This window comes from Xyrauchen texanus, chromosome 27 (assembly GCF_025860055.1).
Source record: "Xyrauchen texanus isolate HMW12.3.18 chromosome 27, RBS_HiC_50CHRs, whole genome shotgun sequence".
NCBI lineage: Eukaryota > Metazoa > Chordata > Actinopteri > Cypriniformes > Catostomidae > Xyrauchen > Xyrauchen texanus.
In genome coordinates this window covers 33,183,988-33,208,210 of record NC_068302.1, presented here as the reverse complement: position 1 = coordinate 33,208,210, position 24,223 = coordinate 33,183,988, and the positions used below count along the sequence as shown (strand labels likewise).

The following is a 24,223-nucleotide window of genomic DNA, read 5'->3' as shown; positions in this document are numbered from 1 at the left end:
GGCAAAAGCCTTGTGAAGTCACAGTGAATTTGGTATGAGATCATTATAATTATACATACTGATATACATTAAATGCGCCAATACACAAATCTTGCTTAGATTGCAATTTTCATGAAATCAAAGACGTCAAAGGACACGTACAATATATTTACCATTCATTTGTTTATACAGTGGCAAGAACCCTTTGAAATGACCTGCATATATGGATAAATCTGTCTTAAAGTCTAGTTTGATCATCTAAGAAACAATAATGAACAAACAATCTGTTTTGATGAATAATACACAAAGTATGTGAACCTCTAAGCTAATGACGTAAACAAAAGCTAACTAGAGTAAGGAGTTGGCAAACCTGGCATTGAATTAAATAAACAAGATCAGAGGTGTGGGTTAGAGCTACTTTGACTTATAAAAAGCACTTAAATATTTTGAGTTTGCCATTTACAATAAGCATCTGATGACATGGACCATGGCTCATTAAAAAAAAAAAGATCTCAGAAGACCTACGATCAAGAATTGTTGCTTTGCATAAAGCTGTAAAGTGTTCAGTTATCTTGAAGAGCTAAGATATTCATCTGTCCACATTCAGACAAATTGTCTCTAAATGGAGTGGCTACTCTCCCTAAAAGTGTCTGTCCAGTCAAAATGACTCAAAGGGCACTCCACAGAATGCTCAATGAGGTAAAAAAAAAAAAAAAAAAACACCAAAGAGTGACCATTAAAGACTTGAAGGAATCATAAGAACTGGTTAACATGTCTGTTTATGAGTCTATTATACGAAAAACATTAAACAGGCATGGTGTTCATGGCAGGACACCACGTAGGGAACCATTGCTTTCCAACAAAATCGTTGCTGCGTGCCTGAAGTTTGCCAAAGACCACCTTGACACTCCACCATGCTACAGGGAAAATGTTTCGTTGACTGATGAAACAAAGGTTAACTTGTTTGGGAAGACTCTGATGAAGATGAGATCACATTTTGTGACCAATTAATGCAGAACACCAGCTAATTCCAAAAGTTTCACATACTTTTTCTTTCCACTGTATGCCTAAAAATGTACCCCAGCTAGCAAATACTCTAATACTTTAACTGCAGCACTGTACAATTCTTTTCACTTATTTAGTATGCATACAAATACATTGGTCCTGTTTGTAATTTTTAGTCTTCCATGCTATTCAAAGTCCAATCCTTTTGTGCGGAAACAGGCTTTTAAATAATACAAATGACATGAAATAAATTTTTCAACCTACAAAAAGCACCCAACTTTATTGTGCCCATTTGTTTGCAAACACAACGTTAATTTTACTGGTTTCTGCTGTTTCAGCAAGTATTAGTTATACCTACTGATTACCATTTGAAAATACTACATACCACTATGTTACAACATATATATTTTTATTATAACAGTTGAGGAGAGTCAAATGTACAATCAAACACTAATTAACAGGATATTTATTGACAGAATTTTGTCTACTCCTCTCCAGATGAGGGAAGAATAATCTTGCTAGGGTCGTAATAGTTTTCAGTCATGAGGGGAAGACCGTAAGCTTCCCTCTGTTTGATCAACCTCTCAGCTTCCCGGCGAGCCCACTGCCTCATACTGGTGGATAAAGCAGAAGGAAGACATTTTATATTTAAGGTTATTTCTCCTGATGAATTAGGCCAATGGAAAATAAATGCACACTTGAAGACTGATACATATAAATGAACCAATATACTGTTGCTAAGGCAGTATGTCTGATAATAACTTAAAGCCAAAAGAACCAATTAAGGAAGATCAATTTACAAATAGCTTGGAATTATGATTAGTATGCAAATAATAGATTTACATTTTCTTTCAATATTCCACTTTGCTAAATAGTGCAATGCAAAAGTCTGAATGTACTAGTAGTTGAATAATTTTTTTTTTCTACAAGTGTACAATAGGGCTGTTGTTATCACCGTGACAACCACCGCAGAGTGACAATGGTGGTTGTGCACGTGACATAAAAATATCAATTTGCACAAAAGGCCTTGCGAAAACTAGTAATAAATTCCTGAAATAATGTAATTGAATGAGTTTATTAAAGTATTAGATCGTTAGTAACTGTTGTGGATTCTTCATCCAAGGAATGTATTAATTTTCATTTTTTAAGAGACTTATTAACAATGTGCTACACAGTGCATTGTTATGCGCAACAGAATATTCACAACAAGAGATACGCAACAGAATATTCACAACAAGAGATACGCATTTAGTGCACAACTCAAGCCAATCACACACCTAACGACTCAGCGTAGTGTTTTGTATTGGTTGTGTTGATGGTCACACGATATGATAGGTGTGGTTGAGATAAAGATACGTTGAATGTGAATCACCGAAAACAAAATAATGTAAAAGTGAAATGGGAGATTTATAGTAAACAAAAGGACTTAAATATTGATCTAAGTGCATGTTAACGAGAGAGGACTCAAATGACTTTAACTCATCTATGCCATGCATTATTAGAATTAAATGTTTGTTTGTTTTTTTTTTTTTATCAACAACTGACTATATATTGACTATATTCAATCCAAATGGGTCGCGTGGATCTCGTCTTTGGACACGCATTACACGGAACAACTTTACACTCAACATGAAAGGATCTCGCAGCTGAATACGCCACCACTATACTACACAATTACTGGTGAGTGAAATTTAAACATTTACCAGCCAGTTTACAAATATATACATTTTAGTCACATAGCACGAAATTTGGTTGCAAATGCAAGTGATTTCCTCTCAAACTAGTGGAGGGTTGCACATGGAGTAAAAGATCGATCTTGGGATTCAAATTAGATATCGAGATTATATGCATCGGAAAATCAATATTTTTACCCAGCCCTATTTACAACAGTATATTTAATGTCATGGTTGAAAGAGAGGCATTTGTATTATGACTACATATTTATTGTTAAGATACTGTGTGAGAGAATTTCCACAAAATGAATTCACATTCTTACCCATGATCTGGTAAGTAATGGATGAAAGTGCCTCCGATAACAATGGCCACTGAGATGCCAAAGAAAAATGCCAGCCTCATGTTCCATTCATCCACATACGAGTCCTGATGATGGAAGCCATGGAAATCTGGATTCTGCGAAGACAAAGCTAAACACTTACTATTTACAAACATGCATTTATGACACGTATTACTTGTCAAGCCAAAAAATGAATCTTATTCCTCCAGACGAATGTATGAAATTGCCAAAATGATCATCTTAAAAATTGTGATTTCAAACATCACACTGCCAACATTGCAGGAACACTTGAATATAGAGGACTAGGAGTGACATTTAAAAATAAAATGAAGGAATCAATTATCAATTTAGTAATTTAAACAATATTAAAAATACATTAATTTTGTTTGACAAATATTAAAATATTTGTCATATTTAAAGATGTTAGATTAATGCATGTTCTAAATATAGTTAAATATAACAACACAATAATAAATCATTTTAAAACGCAAATGTAATGTTCCCATACTGGAAACAGACAACAATTTGATAGACACAGGGTTTCATCTTGCAAATATAGAATCACCTTTATTCATTCATATAGACGATGCACAATAGAGAGAGGGAGCTGGGAAAATACAATATGCAAGGCAAACTTTTACAAGTCAGAGAACGTCAAACTTAATATAGATTATTCTAAAACTATTTATTGAGCAACCTGGAAGCATCCAAACATTCTTGAATAATTTTGCAATAACAGTTATTCCAATCTTAACTACTTCCCATGCATCACAAACGTATTTGTGGTGCAGTTTTGATTCTCTTACCTTCTCAAACGGGCTGACCTCTGCGTGTCCATGAATGTCCTGAGCAGCGGGAGACACGGGCTGCAGATCGGACACCGTCGCCGCGCCGGACGCGTTGGATTTCGGCGTCTGTGACACACAGCGACTTCCGAGCACCGAGCTCAAACGAACCCGGGACAAGGTGGGCCAGATTCGGCTCAGGCGTGAAGCCATTTTACCCGATTTCTCTGTGTTTCGGAACGGCTGCCGTTCCCGGTTATTTTTTTCCGGGTTAAAAGACGGTTTTATCCGTTTGATATGTACCCTACTGACACCCAGAGTCCCGGGTGTAGCATAACGCAAAAACTGGTAAGTTGTAGTAACCACTTCTGAACAGCAGGTGTCTCTGTTTTGCGATTTCGTGGATTAATACAAAATTGGTCTGGAAAAATTACATCTCATTACATTTTATTGAAATACTGTGGTAGCTGAGTTTTCTGACACACTTACAATTATTACTAACATTTACTGATTTTTTTTTTAAAAGCTTATAAATATATCAGGATCTTAATAAGTACTAAAATACTCTAGTGTAAATGCTTAATAATAAACTTACTCTAATAATCTTAGCATTAGTTACATTTAACTGTAAAGCACATATGTGTGCTATGCAGTTGTCTTCTTGCATTTATTATCTGATTGCTAAAGCAGGAAGTTCTGAAAAACCACAGACACTTCAGCTCTTCAACATGTTCCTCCCTCGCAAGACATCCAGTCTACTTGCATTAACTGTTGCAAATCTCTTTGTATCACATATATGTACACGTATGGATGCATGTATACAGTCTGAAAATTAGACCATATGGCACTATTCAACTTTTTATCTTGAAAAAATGTTTTCTTTTTATTCAGTGTACATCCTAGTCTATAAAAAATGGTTTGAACAACTTAAAAGTCAATCAGATTATTCAATAACTACAGAACAATACTTCTTCAAAAGGTGTGGGGAAGTGTACAAAAGCATTACTGTTTCACATGACATTAACACTTACTAACTACATAGCACTAGTAAATATACATTAAAAAGCATCACTTGTATAACAGCATAAGGGAATTCCTTGGCACCTTGCAAAAACACATCTCCTTTCAATTAATATCCATTTGTTCTCAATAAGTCTTAGTCCCTTTAACATAGACAGATTTTTTTGTCCATCAAGGCATTTCCATTTCTCCATTGGAAGTTTGTGAGAGTCGCTTGTCGGCTTCGCAGCTTCCTCTGCTCTCCATGTTTTCTTTGCTTTCTTCATTCTGGCCATCAGCTTTCTGCTTGACACGGAGCTCAGGATCCTTCTGTGAAGGTATACGAAAGCTGGAAAAAGATCCACCTCCAGAGGACCTTTTGTCTGGCCACCACATAAACGCAAGGTGAGAAAATACAGAGACTTTAGAGAGAGATTGCTGATTTTGAAATCAGCATGAAGTAGTTAGTAAAACAATAAAACTTATTGCAGCACTCTAAGGGGAATAAGGTTATATGCGTTTTTTCTCTGAAACCGCAGTCAGAACAAGGGGTGCAGACCTACATACCATGCAGTTTCTAGGTTACATGCCTATGCGGTAACTTCGAATTCACACACACTCATACTTATGCTTAAATGTCAAGTTAGTCAAAGATCTTGACATAAACCTTATACAGTACCAGTCAAAATGTTGTACCTTCATGATCTTATCTTTCAATATGTGTATGCTCAAATGCTTGAAATTTGAAATATATAAATTGTTACTTATATATAACTAAAATGTTTATCATATTATATATATATATATCAGCAGTCAACAAGTGTCCAGCATACATGGGAACTCATTCAATACTGTTCTCATGTGGCACCTCATGAAGTGTGCAGAGCTGTAATCTAGACAAAGTGTGGCTAGTTCAAAGAAGCTAAAATCTAAGATAGTTTTGATTTGCTTTAGTTTAATTAAAATTTTCACTACATAATTCCCATGCTTCCATTTTTGCATTCATAGCTTTCCTAGGTAACAATAGCAATAAGGTTTAATTTGTTAACATAGGTTAACAACCTTAGTTAACATGAATTAAAAATGAACAACCCTTTTACAGCATTTATTAATGGTTAATTGGTTAATGTTACTTTCAACATATATTAATACATTTTTAAAATCAAAAGTTGTACACTGGTGGCCAAAAGTTTGGTATAATGAACAGATTTTGCTGTTTCAGAAAGAAATTGGTACTTTTATTCACCAAAGTGGCATTCAACTGATCACAATGTATAGTCAGGACATTAATGATGTAAAAAAGCAGCACCTTCACTATTTGAAAAATTAATTTTTGATCAAACATAGACAGGCCCCATTTCAGCAGCCATCACTCCAACACCTTATCATTGAGTAATCATGCTAAATTGCTAATTTGGTACTAGAAAATCACTTTCCATTATATCAAACACAGTTGAAAGATATTTGGTTCATTAAATGAAGCTTAACATTGTTTTTGAGTTGCCACAGTATGCAATAGACTGGCATGTCTTATGGTCAATATTAGGTTAAAAATGGCAAAAAAGTAATAGCTTTCTCTAGAAACTCTTCAGAGATCATTGTTTTGAGGAATGAAGGCTATACAATGCTTGAAATTGCCAAAAAGCTGAAGATTTCATATAAAGGTGTACAGTACAGTCTTCAAAGACAAATTATGTCATATGAGTATCTGGACAAACTGACCGCTAGAATGTCAAGGATCTGCAAAACTGTCATTGCTGCACGTGGAGGATTTTTTGATGAGAACTCTGAAGTTGTTTAAGAAGTTCTGAAAAATGTATCAAATTGTAATAGTAATTTGTCATGTTATAAATGTCCTGACTATACATTGTGATCAGTTGAATGCCACTTTGGTGAATAAAAGTACAAATTTCTTTCCACAAGAGTAAAATCTGTACATTATTCCAAACTTTTGGCCGCCAGTGTATATGTTAACATTAGTTAATGCACTATGAACTAACAATGAACCATTTTTGTAAACTAACATTAACATAGATTAACAAATGCTGTATACATTTGTTCATTGTTACTTCATGATTCCCTAATGCATTATGTTAACAATGGCAATGTTATTGAATGAAACCTTATTGTAAAGTGTTAAGGAAGTGTTTGAAAAGAAGTAATAATAATAATAAAAAAATAGTAGGGTCAATTTTGACTGGTTGTTGAGTGATCTCAACATCAGCCAAATTCAAACCATAGAGCATTGATGTTAATCAGATTACAATACTGTTAAATACAAAGTGTGATTGAAGTGTTCTGTTTCATGTAAACTGTTTCATATACATACCTCCTGGTCCAATAGGATGCATTAATCTGTTCATTTGAACGTTCCAGTGTTTAACATTGGTACTAGCCTGACGAAGCTTCCTTTGGGCAGCCTATCAGGATAAAAAGATAAAGATTAATTCAGTGATCACCCAATTAATAATTTAGACTAATAAACTTAAGACAATTCCCACTGCACCTAATAATCATCATAAGCTAATACTAATTAATACTATGCATACATTTTCAATAAGTTTCTAAACATTACCATTAACTAACACATTAGTTATCATGAACTAAAATGAACACTATTTTTACATTTATGTTTACAGCATTTATTAAACTTGATTAAATGTCAATTAATAAAAATAATACTGTTTATTCTTAGTTTATGTTTGTTCATAATGCATTAACAAATATTAACATTACTAGTACATAGATTACCAAGATTAATAAATGCCGTATAAGTATTGTTGAATGTTAGTTCCTGTTAACTATTGTGAGAACTCATGTTTATGTATGCAACCATATTGTATGATGTTATCAGTAATACTATTACTTAAAAAGGATACTATAAACATCAGGTATTAATAGCTTTTGAGCCATACAAACCTAGGTCATAGTAACTTATATAGAAACCTGAACTACTGTAAGGCTAATGTTCTAACGCCAAAGAATTCATTAAAATCTAATGTCAGATCAAGACAAAGAGAGGCTCACCATGACATCCTGGTCCACTCTATGCCGATTGGCTCTGACCTCCTCCAGATGTCTCTGTGCGTCCTCCAGAGCTCGAGACTTACTTTCCATTTCCTGCCTGAGCTCCTGCTTCTCTCGTTGGGTTCGTTGGATATCCTCTTCCTGCTCTTCACGGAGAGACATCAGGGCCTTCATCTTCTCCTCTTCCTCAGCAAGTAGCCTTTAATCAAAACAGTGAGGTTAAAGGAAAGTTTTGGCATCAAATCATACAATGCACTAAAGGAAAAATATATTTTGATGTGTACTGTACATTAAATATACAGAATATTATAGAATTAATTTGATTATTATAGTATATTGGTGTGTATATGTGACGAGGAGGAGGGCGTGGCCGGGCCACAAGAATACATGCCCGGCGCTGAATTGCCTAATTAGCAGGAAGGAGATAAGGGAAGATCCGGGATGCTAGCGAGGGAGAGAGACACACGCGGCCGCTCTGTTTGTGCGTGTTTATGTTGCTGTGTTTTACGTTTGATGTTCTGTCTGATTAAAGTTTTGTTGTTTGTTACTCCGGTTCCCACATCCTCCTTTCCCGAACTGTTACACATGCATTTCAGACAGACAGAGACTAGAGACAGGATGCAAAATTATCATGTATAACTAAATTATGACTGTTTTCATGCAAAAAAAACATTACTAACATTATTATTTAAAGCATTTCATGACCCCTTTAACATGCTCAAAGTCACAACTTTGCTCATTTGATTAGTAATCTGTAATGTCCAGATACTAAACATTTTTTATATCTAGGTTTAATTTAGATTTTTAATAATATTTTTAATGTGGCCTCTAAGTTTTGGACCCCACTGCACAGTTCACCATGTTGCAGTTGGCATTTATATAAATGTGACACAGTATTTGGTCTACAATGACAATCAAGTTGTAGATTGGTAGACCACTTTACAATTATTTATTGCAGAGTGAACAGATTTGAAATAGAATTATCATGTCTTTACTGAACTAAAAATACAATAATTTTTTTCCTTTCTAAAGGACAAATGTATTCATTATTGGTCATGTTAAATAAGGAGTGGTGGTGGCGTAGTGGGGTAAAGCACATAACTGTTAATCAGAAGATTGCTGGTTCGATCCCCACAGCCACCTCAATTGTGTCCTTGAGCAAGGCATTTAACTCCAGGTTGCTCTGGGGAATTGTCCCTGTAATAAGTGCACTGTAAGTAGCTTTGGATAAAAGCATCTGCCAAATGCATAAATGTAAATGTAAATAAGCCTCTTTAATTAATTCTTCTGGTAACTTCCTCTCGATTAATCCTCCACAAACTCATGTGTTTGTTTACAGAGGAAAGCTTTTAGTCTCATGTTGACATATCCTCCCTAAAGAGTACTGATGAGTAGAACAGGCTGCGTATGCACCAGTGAGAAGCATTGTTATAATGTAAATGCATTTGTTGTGTATGTGGGTGGTTAACAAGGATATTTTTTCTAGGTTACAAACTAGCTATGCTATGTGGTTTATGAGGACATTTCTAGTGTCCCCATAATTGAAATCGCTTAAAAACATGTAAAAATGCAGAACGTTTTTTGTGAGGGTTAGGGGATAGAATCATTATGTCTATGGAGAGTCCTCATAAGGATAGCCGCACCAACATGTGTGTGTGTGTGTGTGTGTGAGAGAGAGAGAGAGAGAGAGAGAGAGAGAGAGAGAGAGAGTGTGTGTCTATTACTCATCACTGTTGCGTGCTGCTTCTTACTGAGCCTGTGCATAGCGGAAGGCCTCTTCGTCCTGCCTGGCTTTGATTTCCTGTTGCAGGGCGTCTTCTAGCCGCTGCTGCAGTGCCTCAAGTTCTCTGATTCGGGTTCTCTGTCTTTCAGCCTCAGCTTCCTTCAGTGCCATCTCTGCCTGCATGCTCGCCCGCGCCTGTACATAACCAAACAAGGGTATTCTTATTGACTGCCATTTATCCCAAGGGACTCATGGTAATTTTTCTGTATCCATTCATCCATCCATCAATGTATCTATTGTCAGTTTGAAATGTAGGATGCGTTCCTGGATCAACATCCTTTGTTGATCCTGAGCCAACATTCTAATCAACCAATCATAGCCCTTATCCTAACATTAAAAGGTAATGATTGGTTTAATTAGGAACAAGAAAGGATGTTGATCCATGATATACTTGTGTATATCAGATTAAACATACCATGCAACACTACATAGGAACTACATAAACAGTTATAGAAAATGGATGGGTGGATGGATGTTAAACCCATTCAGCCATTCATTCCATCCATCCATCCATCAATCATCAATATACTAATTTGCCTATCATCAATGTACCCATTTATCAATCCATCCATCCATCAATCCAAAGCATACATTCATCCATCATCAATGTACCCATTTATCCATCCATCATCAATGTACCCATTTCTCCATCCATCCATCCATTCTACCATAAATCCAGCCAACGTATCTCATCAATGTATCCAACAATTATTTATTCATCCATCCATCTATCCATTCAATGTATCCATTCATCCATCATCAATGTACCCATTTCTCTATTCATCCAACCATAAATCCAGCCAATGTATCTCATCAGTGTATACAAAAAATCATCCATCCATCCATTCAATGTATCCATTCATCCATCCATCAATCATCAATGTACCCATTTATCATCCATCCATCCAGCCAACCAATGAATCCAACATCCATCCATCTATCCATCCATGTATCCATCTATCCATCCATGTATCCACCATCAATTCAGCCAACCAATGTATCCAACATCCATCCATCTATCCATCCATGTATCCATCTATCCATCCATGTATCCATCCATCCATCCATGTATCCATTCATCCATCCATCCATCTCCCCCTCCCTAACCTCTTCGGCCTCTTTGAGCTGAATTGCCAGGGCCTGCTGGAGCTGTTCATGCTGCTGGCGTCTGCGCAGCTCATCTTGCTCCAACAGTGCCTGCGCCTGCATCTGCGCCTCCTTCAGGAGCTCCAGCTCGGCCATCTTCCGTTCCCGCTCCTCCTGTAGAGCCTGCAAGCGCTGCAGCTCCTGCTCTTTCGCCTCCTGTCTCTTCTCTCTGTGTTCACGCTGCTCACGACGTTTCATTTTTAGATCTTTATGAAGTGAATTTTTACCCTCTACAAACATCTGGATTGCCGTTTGGATAGCTGGTGGAGAAAGAATATAATAATTAGCCAGCTATTATTATCTACAGGGTTTTTCAAACATTTGATGCAAAAGACCCCCAAATTTGATGATCCCCTTGTAAGGGACTCCCTTCCTAAAATATAAAGTCAGGTAACTATATATATATATATATATATATATATATATATATATATATATATATATATATATTAGATGTGTAAAGACCCATTTACACTGTGTGTGAGAAATAGTATGCAAGACATTATAAAGACTACATGTTGTTTGTAAAAATTTGGTTGTTTTTATTTAATTTTTTATTGTCATTGTTCTAAAGCCAAAATAAATTACTTAAATATAATCTGGTAAAGCATATATTTTTTCTACTCACTACTAGAGTAATGTTAAATGTATAAACCTTAAAATTCAATTCAAATGTATTTGTAAAGCACCTTTCACACATTTTTAAGCAGCTTTACAGAGAACCGTGCCTTTTATTTTGCTTTAGTTTTTACTGTTATGTAAATAGGGCTGTTAATAGAATAATCATGATTAATCACATGATTTATGACTAGTCTTTAGAAAGAAGAATGAATCAAATAAATGTCAAATTTGGTAAATGTAAATTTTTTTGTACCTTTTTTATATATATATATATACATTTTAGCATACACTTGCGGTCCCTGACCCCAGTTTGAAAACCCCTGGTCTATTATAACTCATAATGATTTAGCCGCAATGCTAGGGTGTTGTAAGCTGCAACCTGCAAGAGCATCTATTTTTGATTACTAAGGTGTTCTGAGATATTTTAAGTGCATTACTATGTGGTTACTGGGTGTTCTGGGTGGTTTCTAGAGCATTGCTAGGTCATTGTTAGATAACTTTATTGGCCCAATTCAAAAGAGCCCACTTCTACTGTATATGATTCTATTGGGTCCAGCCTTCAATGTAAGTTTATGGGTCTATGGGTCTTTTTTTTACCATTTGTATCATCCGCCAGGTGAAAGTCTAATGATTTAGACTCATTTACATTAGGTAAGTAATAGCACATCTCTCAAAAGGCTTTACCTGTACATTAAGTTTCATATTTAGTTTCATGACACATTCCAAAGAGTAAAAATTCAACCTGTGAAATGTCACAGGTTTCCCTCGACAAAGGGTGTGTTTCAGCAGCTCACGAAAGGCTGGTGTAAAGGTTAGGCAACAACAATAGCCAATTATAAAGGGTAAATCATACAGTAAAGAGAAGTGCCCTTAGTGAACAAGGAGCCTCTTGATGTGAGGGAGCATGGAGGAAATAAAGGGAACTGGAAAATAAACATCTTTAAACTCTCCTTGCAATTAATATGGCCACAATTCAGATGAAACAAACAAACAAACAAACAAACATAAGCCAAATCAATGAAAGATAGACTACAGACCTGTAGTCCACTCCTTCCTCTGTTTGGTGTCAGAAGCGCTAAGCTCATTGGTCTTGGTGAGCGTCTTCAGGCAAAACATGCATCTCTTCCCATCTCTGTCAGGAAGAATCTTTGATACAGAGCAGATGTTACAAGAAACATTACACACAGCTGTAGTAATCCAAAGAGAATGGTTAATGTTCGCTCTGACTTGAATTGGTCTGTGGTTGCCAATCACTACAGTACTGGAGCTCAGAATATCTGATCAATCACATTTATTATTTTCACTATGGGGGTTAGCCCTGTGAAGAAGTGAATTGTACATAAAATTGTCTACTAAAAGAGAAACTGGTTTATGGACTGCTCTTGACTAGTGCAATGTAGTGATTTCCATTTTTTAGGGCACCCTAAAAAGTCTCATACTGTGTACAGTGATACCACTGATACTATGTAAACAAAGAATTATGCTGGATTTTTTATTCTAATAAAACACACACACACTAGCCACAGAAACCCACACCCTACCTCTACACAACAGTTTCCGTCTAGTTGAATGCTGCCTTTGCGGTCCTTGCAGTCCTCACTGGTGAAGTAAACTAAAGTACTGGGTCTCAGGGTGAACCAACGCTCTGTCCAGTTTCTCCTCAGCTGACCTTTCTTCCAAAGATATCCCTGGGTCAAAAATTTTATTTTTTTATATATATTAAACAAATCCACACACGGGCACATACAGTCGACCCATAAAGTATTCGGACACTTAAGCCACACTAATCTGCAAACAAATGCTGCTAGAACTTTTCTCAGAACTAAGCTTTTCTAGTCACTTTTGCCCACTTTTAACCAATTGGTACCAAGATGATTTTTAGTGGATATTTGAAGTCAGTGTCCAATACATTTGGGTGCTACTGTATATACATGTACAAAATAAAAATGTAAAGCCATCTCAGTGTATAAGCATATATCTAATTAGAATATAATTACGTTTAACAACATACAAATATTGTTATTCAATAACTTTCTATACAGTAAATTAAAAGATTGCTATTACCTCTTTCAGCACATCACCCACTATTTCCTTATACACCTCCTCAATTGCCATGCTGAGGGTTTCTTTGGCAATGCCCCTAGTAATTTTCCCAGAATTCATCATCTCCAGAAAGGCCCATACAGTAAAGCCATTCTGTTGAACTGAATCTTGGGAAATGAAGTCCTCCAGTTCAACAAGATTCAGCTCGATACTCATGGCCATGCTAAATTTCTTCAGTAAATATTCAACCTGTGGTGAGAAAGGCAATGATATTTTCATATGAGATTCTGTTGAGATAAGAGCAAATGTCTTAATGCTGCTGTTATGCATCCACAGTATACTAACCAACTTAAAATACTGCATTAAAAAAGCACTTGTGTTGTACAAATGCCTGGGTTCCTGTTTATTTCAATACAGTAATAATACTGTGAATGTAACTATAGAGCCCCTGGATGTGCTTTCATTCTATTCTCGGCTAGTTCTCTTCTGTGAAACTGTTATGTTACATTTGCCAGCAGTTGCAAAACAGGGCTCAGGAAATCAACCAAACTGTAAGATGAAAGACAGCACAAGGGCAGTAGGGGACAAAAACGGAAAAGAGAAAACACAAGGAGTCAACTTATTTTCTGGTAGTTGATTTTAACTTGTCCATGGAGTTTTTTATTTTTTTTTTAATCTGAGATTTTAGATTAGAATGTATATCAATGTATTCGGGAAAGTATATTTTAGTCACTGTAAGAGGCCAACATTTCTCTTAAAGTGATAGTTCACCCAAAATGAAAACGTTATCATGATTTATTCACCCTCATGTTGTTCCAAAGCCATATTTCTTTCTTCTGTGGAACACACAAAGGAGATGTTAGGCAGAATGTTAAAGGGACGGTTAAAAAAAACCTTTCATAATTTACTCGCATTACTCACAACTTTCATAATTTACTTCACCCTCATGCCATCCCAGAAGTGTATAACTTTCTTTCTTCTGCTGAACCCAAATACATATTTTTAGAAGAATATCTCAGCTCTGTTGGTCCATTCAATGCAAGTGAAACACCAGTGGTTTAATCCATGTCTTCAGAAGTAATATGATAGATGTGAGTGTGAAACAGCAATATTCAAGCCATTTTTTTTACTACAAATCTCCACTTTCACATTTGTATTATTTGAGCATATTGCCACCTAATGGGCAATGAGGAGAATTTTTAGTAAAAAAGGACATAAATATTGATCTTTTTCTCACCCACACCTATCATATCACTTCTGAAGATATGGATTCAACCACTGGAGTCTTTATGTGCATTTTGGAGCTTCAAAGTTCTGGCCACCATTCACTTGCATTGTTTGGGCCTACAGAGATATAGTAATTTGTGTTCAGCAGAAGACAGAAAGTAATATACATCTGGGATGGCATGAGAGTGAGTAAATGCTGAGAGAATTTTCATTTTGGGGTGAACTATCCTTTTAAGGGCTGACAGCTTCAGTCACCATTATTGCATCTTTTTTTCCATACAATGAAAGTGAAAGGTCACTTAAGCTGTCATTCTGCCTATGTGTTCCACGGAAGAAATTAAGTCATACAGGTTTGGAAGAACATGAGATTGAGTAAATAATGACAGAATTTTCACTCTTGAGTGAATTATCCCTTTAAGTCTTTTACTGTTTTTAAACACGTTTTGCCTCCACTAGTTCATTTGAAATGGTCATGCAGTGTATGTGACAACATCATTTTTAAAAGAACAGCTATTCCAAGCAATCCCTCAATTTATTTGAGGTCATAGAAACTAAATAGCTACTAATTATAAAATAATTAGCAAAATGCTGTTTACAATAGTAATTCATGAAAAAGTATTTTCATTTCTGCAAATGCAGATATCAAGGGTGATAATATGATATTAAACAATTTCTCATGTCTACTTTTAATGACGGATATATTTAACAGTTTTGAGTTACAAATCCTGGTTCTGGGCTCTCTCAATCCCTTGGTGATTGCGCTGGTATATCGACCCCCGAAACCTCACAAAGAATTTCTTACTGAATTATCTGACTTTGTAAGTGGCATTTTCCCAAAGTTTGATAGGTTTTTAGTTCTTGGGGATTTTATTGCACATGCGTGTTGCCCATCCATCACTCTGGTGAAAGATTTCATTAGGCTTTGTGGCAGGCTAATCAAGCCTCTGAGGTATAAAGGTCAACTGCAGAGTATCGTGCGGGAGAGAGAGATCGTTAGCAGACATGTCCGTCATGTGTGTGTGTTTATGTTGTCTTAAGTTTCTCATTAAAATATTAGTTATATTGAAAAGTCGGTTCTTGCCTCCTCCTTCCATTGATCATGTTACAGGCTTATTGGCTCCTTTGATTTAGTCCAACTGGTGAAAGACCGTACTCATACACAGGGTCATACACGCTTTCTCTGTGCTGGACATTGAGTTGGGTGATTACAGCTTCTCAGATCATAAACCTGTATTTATTGTTCCTGTGTCATCTCCTGTCAAATCCTACAAACCCGCCTGTTTGACTCGGAGACTGTCCTCTTCCACCAGTGCTACTTTCTCTTCAATGGTCAAGGAGTCTTCTCTTGAAGAGCTCTTGGGTCATCTTGGACTCGGTAGCTCCTCTAAGTCCTAAACTCCATAAACCTATTTTAAGTCTGTGCCTTGGTTAAGCGATACCACTTGCGCACTTAGACAGCCTTCCAGAAGGGCTTAAAGAAGATGGAAGAAAGACAAGCTCCAGATTTGTATGAAATGTTAAAGAACTCCCTATCTCAGTATCAGAAAGCAATCAGATCGGCTATGTCTATGTACATATCTGATCTTATTGATAAAAATGATCACAGACCTAGAACTTGTTTCAATACTATCAATGCTGCCGTGAATCTGCTTCCCTTAGGCTCAATGTTTTTAAAACATGGCTTGAATTATCAATGCTATGCGGATGTTACACAAATGTATCTGCCCCTGAAGCATAAAAATGGCTTAGTCTGTCTGATGTTAAGGCCTGGATGTCTTTAAGTTTTTTTTTATTTAAATGAAAGTAAAACTGAAATCTTTGTGTTTGGCTCTTCAGAAGCCCCTAAAACTTCTAATTTAAATTTTGGTGTCTTATCATCATCGGTTAAAACTTGAAAAATGGGGGTCTTTTTTGATAGTGCCCTTAAATTTGACAAGTAAATGAACTCAGTTGTAAAATCCAGTTTTTATCAACTAAGAGTACTTGCTAAAGTGAAGTTGTTTCAGTCCATCAAGCACTTCGAAAGAGTGATACATGTTTTTATCACCTCTAGACTGGACTATTGTAATTCCCTACATTTGGGAATAAACAATTCTTCCATATCTAGATTACAGATGGTTCAAAATGCAGCTATAAGACTTTTAACGGGTGTCTGTAAACGTGAGCACATTACTCCTGTATTAGTGTCTTTACATTGGCTTCCTGTCCGTTCTAGAATTGATTTTAAAGTGCTCTTGCTAGTATTTAAATCCTTAAATGGCAGAGCCCCTGCCTACCTCCTGGACCTTTTGCGTGAACACCGTCCAGGAAGACCTCTTAGGTCCGCCAACCAGAATTTATTAACTGTTCCTAAGTGGAAGCTAAAATCTAGGGGTAATTGAGTGTTCGCCACTACATATTTTTAAATCTAAGTTAAAAATAAATTTTCATCTCTCTAGCCTACAACTTGTGATGTTCTCTGTTGTTTGTTATTTTATGTCTTTTGGGTATATATTATTATGTTTCTATTGTGGATTTTATTGTATTTAAAAAGTTATTGCGATCACATTGTACAGCACATTGGTCAACTGTTGTTGTTTTTAAATTCTGCTAATTAAAATTGAATTGAATTGAGTTTGTAAAGGCTCTAATGTGCTCTGTTGGTACTTAGATTTGCTAAATTAAATATGTACCCTGTGACAGCTACATTGCATTTGTTTACCGACAAAGGCTTTAAAAAGGGTAGCAAACAGATGCTAGTATAAAGTAGATGCGTATCCTATGTGTGGCAACAATGGTTGTGCCATTAACAACGGAAAGAATACAAGACATAAAAATGACCAAGTAGTATACAATATATTTGGCTGTATGGTTATATTAGAAAACAAAAAACCTAAAGGGGTTTTCATGATCAACAGTTTCAGGTGTAAAGGAACAACAGAAAAAGAAAACAACATCACAGCTAATTGTGGTCCTGTGGTTATCTGGAGGTTTATACTGCCTTATGTGATTTAGACTAAAGTTCTCAAGCATGACTTCTAGTGTTCTAATATGTTTTGAAGCCACTGTATAACAGCCTTGCCGGTAACGATAAAGCATGTGTACTCTAAAATGTACCATCTCACCTCATCATGGACCATGACCAGAGGGTATCTGTCCTCAGAGAGAAAAATGAATAGGCACCAGAGGCGGAAGGCGTCTTTCTCAGGTAGAATACTCTTCCCCTGTGGTCGATAGTTTTTCTTGGCAGTAAGAGTCCAACACAGCTCATCCACATTCTCTTTAACAAACATGCCTTCCACCACCTGGAAAGAGAAGACAAAGAACAATAAGAACAGATAATTCTCTATGACTTTAGAAGCCTGAACATATTGATCGTATGTGGACCATATGAACATGGCGCATACGCCTGCACTAGTTTTCCAAATTACTCTAGCTACTCTTGGAACTTGGCAGTGTGATTCTGCAGATATTGCTGACTTTTTTTTTTTTAAACCAAATTACCTGTTATGTTCCTCATTTGTAAGTCGCTTTGGATAAAAGCGTCTGCTAAATTACCAAATGTAATGTAAATGGAACATACTGAGAATCAGTGAACGCGAATCAGTGAATTTCTAAGTTCTGCTGGAACAGATGTACTGCATTGACACATTACTTTGCATAGGATGAAATAAAAGCCTACTCCTTAAGATGAATGGACCTGCTGAGGTGTAAGGATAAAGTGAGGGTGAGTACCTTGTCCAGGATGTATTTGTTGAGATAGGGCATGTATCCCTGGCTGGACACTGGACCATCATCATCATCTCTGAAGTGGTCCTCTAGAGCTGCTGGGTCATGAGGGATTCCCAGAACTGTATAAAGATTATGAGACAAGACCTGCAGAACAAAAATGCACATCTTAAAAGCAAGAGCACTAATAAGATAATGATTCACAATCAGAACAAAACTCAAGATCAAGAAAACAGACAGTAAGTAAATCATTTATTGTAGTGCAATTACATGTGCTGTTTAAGGCCAAAATAATCTTCAAACATTTTGAATGCAACAGGGTTGACCAACATTTTTATCAAGGGTTATTGTTATTTATACATTTATAAATGTGTGATTTATAACAAATCACATTGAAACTGAGCAATACTACCAAAATGTGCTCAGTTCCACATTCAAAAAGGTATTTGAATTCCAAACCTAGTGTGAGAGGTTTGAAATAATGTTGCACTTTTTAAACAATCAAAACACAAAAGTGATGTTAATAATGTGGTATAGTGCAATTACTTGTGCTAGTAAAGGCTGATATACAGTAAGAAATCACTGCCATTTTCTTTTACCCCAAAACACTCTGAATGAAACAGGGTTGACACAATGTGTTTACCATGGGTTATTGATATTTCGCTTCCTCATTTTGGACAAGTGACGTCCCAGCTAATATGGGACAGTTAGCAAATCTTATAATGTAGATAAAAAATGAATGTATTATATATAGGATTATTGCACCATACTACCTTACAAAATACCATGTTGTGAATAACAAGGTGTTCTGAGGAACAGGAATAAGGCGCAGTTTGAGGTCTGCAGTTACTCTATTTATCCATATTAATTTTATGCATTTATCATGTTCAAAGCAGACTTTAGATTGATAATGGAACCAGAAGTCATATTTCCTTTGTTTCTCAGTAGTGCTTTCAAAATATTTTCCTTTTAGAACTACAGTTGAAGTCAGAAGTTTACATACACTTAGGTTGATGGCATTAAAACAAATTTTTTAACCACTCCACAGATTTAATATTAGCAAACTATAGATTTGTTAAGTCGTTGAGGACATCTACTTTGTGCATGACATGAGTAAGTTTTCCAACAATTGTTTATAGAGAGACTGTTTCACTTTTAAATGACCATATAACAATTCCAATGGGTCCGAAGTTTACATACAGGAACAGTTCATTGTGCCTTTAAGCAGTTTGGAAAATTCCAGAAAATAGGTCAAGCCTCTAGACAATTAGCTTCTGATAGGAGATGTACTGAATTGGAGGTATAATCAAAAGAAATCGAAATCAGCCGACACCTCCGGAAAAAAAAGTGGACCTTCACAAGTATGGTTCATCCTTGGGAGCAATTTACATATGCCTGAAGGTACCACGTTCATCTGTACAAACTATAGTACACAAGAATTAACACCATGGGACCATGCAGCCATCAGGAAGGAGACGCATTTTGTCTCATCAAGTCTGGATCAATCTTGGGAGCATCATACCACTAAGGATGGAGATGCATTCTGTCTCCAAGAGATTAACGTAGTTTGGTGCGAAAAGTGCAAATCAATCCTAGAACAACAGCAAAAGGTCCTTGTGAAGATGCTGGAGGAAACAGGTAGACAAGTATCTATATCCACAGTAAAACAAGTCCTATATAGATATAACCTAAAAGGCTGCTCAGCGAGGAAGAAGCCACTGCTCCAAAACCACCATAAAAAAGCCAGACTACAGTTTGCAAATGCACATGCGGACAAAGATCTTATTTTTTGGAGAAATGTCCTTTAGTCTGATGTAACAAAAATTTAACCGTATGTATCATAATGACCATCGTTGTGTTTGGAGGAAAAAGGGTGAGGCTTGCAAGCTGAAGAACACCATCCCAACCGTGAAGCATTGGGGTGGCAGCATTATGATGTGGGGGTGCTTTGCTGCAGGAGGGACTGGTGCACTTTACAAAATAGATGGCATCATGAGGAAGGAAAATTATGTGGATATATTGAAGCAACATCTCAAGACATCAGCCAAGAAGTTAAAGCTCGGTCACACAAATGGGTCTTCCAAATGGACAATGACCCCAAGCATACCAGCAAAGTTGTGTCAAAATGGCTTAAGGACAACAAAGTCAAGGTTTTGGAGTGGTCAAAAATTTGTGTGCAGAACTGAAAAGCATGTGTGAGCAAGGAGGCCTACAAACCTGACTCAGTTACACCAGTTCTGTCTGGAGGAATGGGACAAAATTCCAGCAACTTATCGTGAGAAGCTTGTGATAGGCTACACAAAACATTTGACCAAAACGTTAAACAAAGGCAATTTGACCCACTGGGAATGTGATGAAAGAAATAAAAGCTGAAAGAAATAATTCTCTCTGTTATTTTTCTGACATCTCACATTCTTAAAGTAAGATTCTTAAGTAGTGATCCTAATGCAGAATTTACACTACACGATTTTAGGCCCGATTGTCACTCACTGACAGTTTTGTGGAGATCGCTGACAAAAGCCCGAAATCATAGGCAAATCAGAGCACGCATGTATAAATGTATGAATATGCCATATATTATACCTGCAACAGAACATAAACTAGCATTGCTGCGGTATAAAAAAAAAGTCTCATTAGACCGAAGAAATTGAGTTGTGGAACATTGGGAAGAGCACCAGTGCCTATTTGATGTTTCATCTGAACTGTACCACAACCGGATGGAGAAAGAGAAGAGTTGGAGAGAAATTGCCAATTCTCTTGGACAGTCAGGTAAGCAAATAGGTAGATTCTTCAGTAGGAGGTACTTTTTCATATTGTAACCAATAAAATATATGATGCCTTTACACATTATCGCGATTAAAAACATACACATCATATTCTGAAATGCATAACATATGATCATGCATTTGTTTTCATATCTCGTAACACTTCTCGTATGTAGCCTACTCTGTTGTGAAACATAATTTGGAGTCCAGGCAGAGTCGTTGGGGATTCGTCAATAGTGAAATGTTGTAATGTGTTCACATCTATCACCGATTCCTTGTGTAATTTGAAAACCCTGTGACGTCCATGACAAGACAGACAGTCATGTAATATGAATGGTACCACAATCCAACGTATTTGAAAGTTGTATAGTGTGTAGGGGGCATACCTGACCTTGCTCAGGAAGTTCTCTATATGATTCTCTGAAAATTAAAGATTAAAGGTATGGATGAGAGATGAGTTGATCTAGTCATGACGTTAAAGAGAAACTGAGCCCACTACACACATCCGGTGACCACCTTTATCATCATCCTATCAGCTCTCAAAGCTGAAGCTTGATTAAGTCTGATCAGTGTCTGCAACTCCATACATTGGCCCCCTGATCAGAAATGCCCTATTATAGCTGGTTAGCATGCAATTTCTACTGGACTCAAATTAAGCTTTTTAAGGAAAGCTTAAACAAAAAATCTGAGTTTCCATGCAAAGTAGTCTGTACAAACAGAACTAGGCTTATTACATTGCAACATGCTTTTGAAATGATCCATTTTTCAAAAATAAACAAGGACACATACGAAAGCGCAAACTTTAAAGGTGTACAGCAGTGCTCTCAGAAAACTATTAAAGTATGATATCAGACATTCATTCAATTTTAAATTGAATAATTAAAAAAAAAAATTCAATTTCTTTAAAGCTAAAACCTTAATCTATTAATGCAGAATTATCTTCAAGTAGGATGAGTCTTGTAAATGGGCATTCGTAAAATAAACCTATGACACACATATTCAGCAATTTCACTGTAAACCATGTGGCATATGATGATTTGCACACACAGGAAACACATCTACAAACAGATAAAGCAAGTGCGTGCCATCTTTAATGCAGCAAAAACACAACTTGAGAAAAATGCTACTAAATCATGTTTGATTTTTAAAAAACATTATTTTTTTTACTCAGGAGTATAAATATCACCATTTTAAGACCTTGAGATCTCGAGTCTTAAGGTACCTCAATTTTCGGATGCTGCATCCTGATTATTTTATTATATTGTATTAATGGATGTACAGCTCACCTTAAGTTGAGACTTGGACACCTTTCCACTCTTCTCCACATCTAGAGCAGTAAAAGCATACCAAATGGACTTGAGCAGTTCTGAGCGCAAGTCCATGACTGCAGCAATTTTACTTTCCGTTTTTCCTTTTTTCAGTGTGTTCTCTTTTTCTCGCTCTGTCGTTTAAGGCCACCCACAACAACTGCACAGTGTGCATCCTCTAACAAGCAAATGACACCCTCTACTGGGGCAATACTCAATTTCAGAAGTTCATGTTTGTTTTATATTCCGAATGATTACTTAAGCCTAAAATTAATATAAAATACTTTGATAACAATTAAGTGTATTCTCATATGGACATAACTGTATGGCAAGCCGTATTAACATTTACAACTCTTGTTATAGAGGCAGTTAGGTTAAAACCTTGCAACTAACAATAAGTGCCAAATCCCCTTTCTTGATTGAAACAGTTCGGTCAGGGTCTATTTATAATTTCTGAAAGAGGAAGTGGCCAATTGCAAATGTGAGGGTAACTATCTTTGAGGCAACATTAAAAAAACGGAGAATAAACACTCACGCACGCACGCACGCACGCGCACACACACGCGCACGCACACACACACACACACACACAAACACTTTGGGGAAAAAAGAGATTAAGATCAAGATACGAAAGAATTGCTCAACTGAGATGGAAAAAAACAGACTTAAACAAACGTTCATAATCTCATAAACTTATAACGCTAGTCATTGGCGAACATTTGTTGCTGTCAAAGCAATGTGCAATTCATATCAACAATGTATTCCTGGGTGAATCTTTTGAAACCCATAAAAAAATTATCAGATCAAATTTCATGCTCAAAATCAAGAGAAAAACAACAAGGAAATAATCTTTTCCTTAAAGAAAATTAGGCCTATTTGTACAACCAAAATGCTTTCACAGATCTCTCCAACTCTCATTAGTGTAAAAAAAAAAAAAAAAAACATTGCAATGCATTAATACATCAGGGTGGTATTTGTATTGAATCAATTTATGCCTATTTCAATAGAATTACAGTAATGAGAATTGGTGGACATTATTGTGAATAATTTCACAATTCAAAAAGGTTTAATGGTACAAAAATAGACTTAATTTCTTCATGCCAAAAAATACTATACTGTGCAAATTTTTAGGCACTTGAGAAAAATGCTGCAGAGTTAGGATTTCTTAAAGAAAATAACACCATAAATAGTTGTCACTTATCAATTACCATATAAATGCTTAGTCAATATTTGGTGTGACCACCTATGCCTTTAAAACAGCATCAATTCAACTAGGTACACCTGGACACAGGTTTTCTTGGTTGTTGGATGATAGGATGTTCCAAGCTTCTAGAGAATTTGCCACAGTTCTTCTATTTCGTCTGTTTCAATTGCTTCTGTCTATGTAATATCAGACTGACAGAATATTCATTGGGGGGCTCTGTGGGGGGCCATGACATCTGTTGCAGGGCTCCCAGTTCTTCTATTAAATTCCATTTACAAAAGGAATGTTTTGGAGTCTAAAATGTATATTTCCTATAGACAAACTAAAGCTGAAGATATAAATAACCATCTTAAGACAAATTATTTTGTGAAACATCTTTTGACTTTTGCATAGTACTGTAATTTTTGTTCTTTTAATTTTAGTATGAAATGTTTTGTAGATAGTTAACACTTTCAAAAAATCTTGAGCTTGTTAAAACAACAAAAGTGGAAAATGGCACTTAATTTTCCTCAGTCATCTGTAAATAATCAGCAGCACAGCATAAACTAAACAAATGTGAAAAGCCATGTTGTTGCAGGTTCAACTTACTGATGTAAAAATGAGAATTCAG

General features: G+C 36.1%; 2 protein-coding genes across 2 annotated transcripts; both read right to left on the bottom strand.

Moving 5' to 3' along the window:
• Nucleotides 1-1,238: 1,238 nt before the first annotated feature.
• ndufb11 (NADH:ubiquinone oxidoreductase subunit B11) lies at nucleotides 1,239-4,072 on the bottom strand. Its single transcript, XM_052094711.1, has 3 exons — nucleotides 3,805-4,072; nucleotides 2,981-3,114; nucleotides 1,239-1,598 (listed from the first exon to the last, which is right to left on the bottom strand). Exons 1-3 carry the CDS (start codon nucleotides 3,994-3,996, stop codon nucleotides 1,469-1,471), a joined length of 456 nt encoding a protein of 151 aa, XP_051950671.1. The 5' UTR covers nucleotides 3,997-4,072; the 3' UTR covers nucleotides 1,239-1,468.
• Nucleotides 4,073-4,842: 770 nt separating this feature from the next.
• LOC127621001 (differentially expressed in FDCP 6 homolog) lies at nucleotides 4,843-22,507 on the bottom strand. The gene is made up of 11 exons (XM_052094403.1): nucleotides 22,389-22,507; nucleotides 18,344-18,484; nucleotides 17,734-17,913; nucleotides 13,424-13,651; nucleotides 12,901-13,047; nucleotides 12,397-12,505; nucleotides 10,700-10,998; nucleotides 9,561-9,727; nucleotides 7,810-8,008; nucleotides 7,112-7,202; nucleotides 4,843-5,165 (listed from the first exon to the last, which is right to left on the bottom strand). Exons 1-11 carry the CDS (start codon nucleotides 22,482-22,484, stop codon nucleotides 4,975-4,977), a joined length of 1,848 nt encoding a protein of 615 aa, XP_051950363.1. The 5' UTR covers nucleotides 22,485-22,507; the 3' UTR covers nucleotides 4,843-4,974.
• Nucleotides 22,508-24,223: the final 1,716 nt, after the last annotated feature.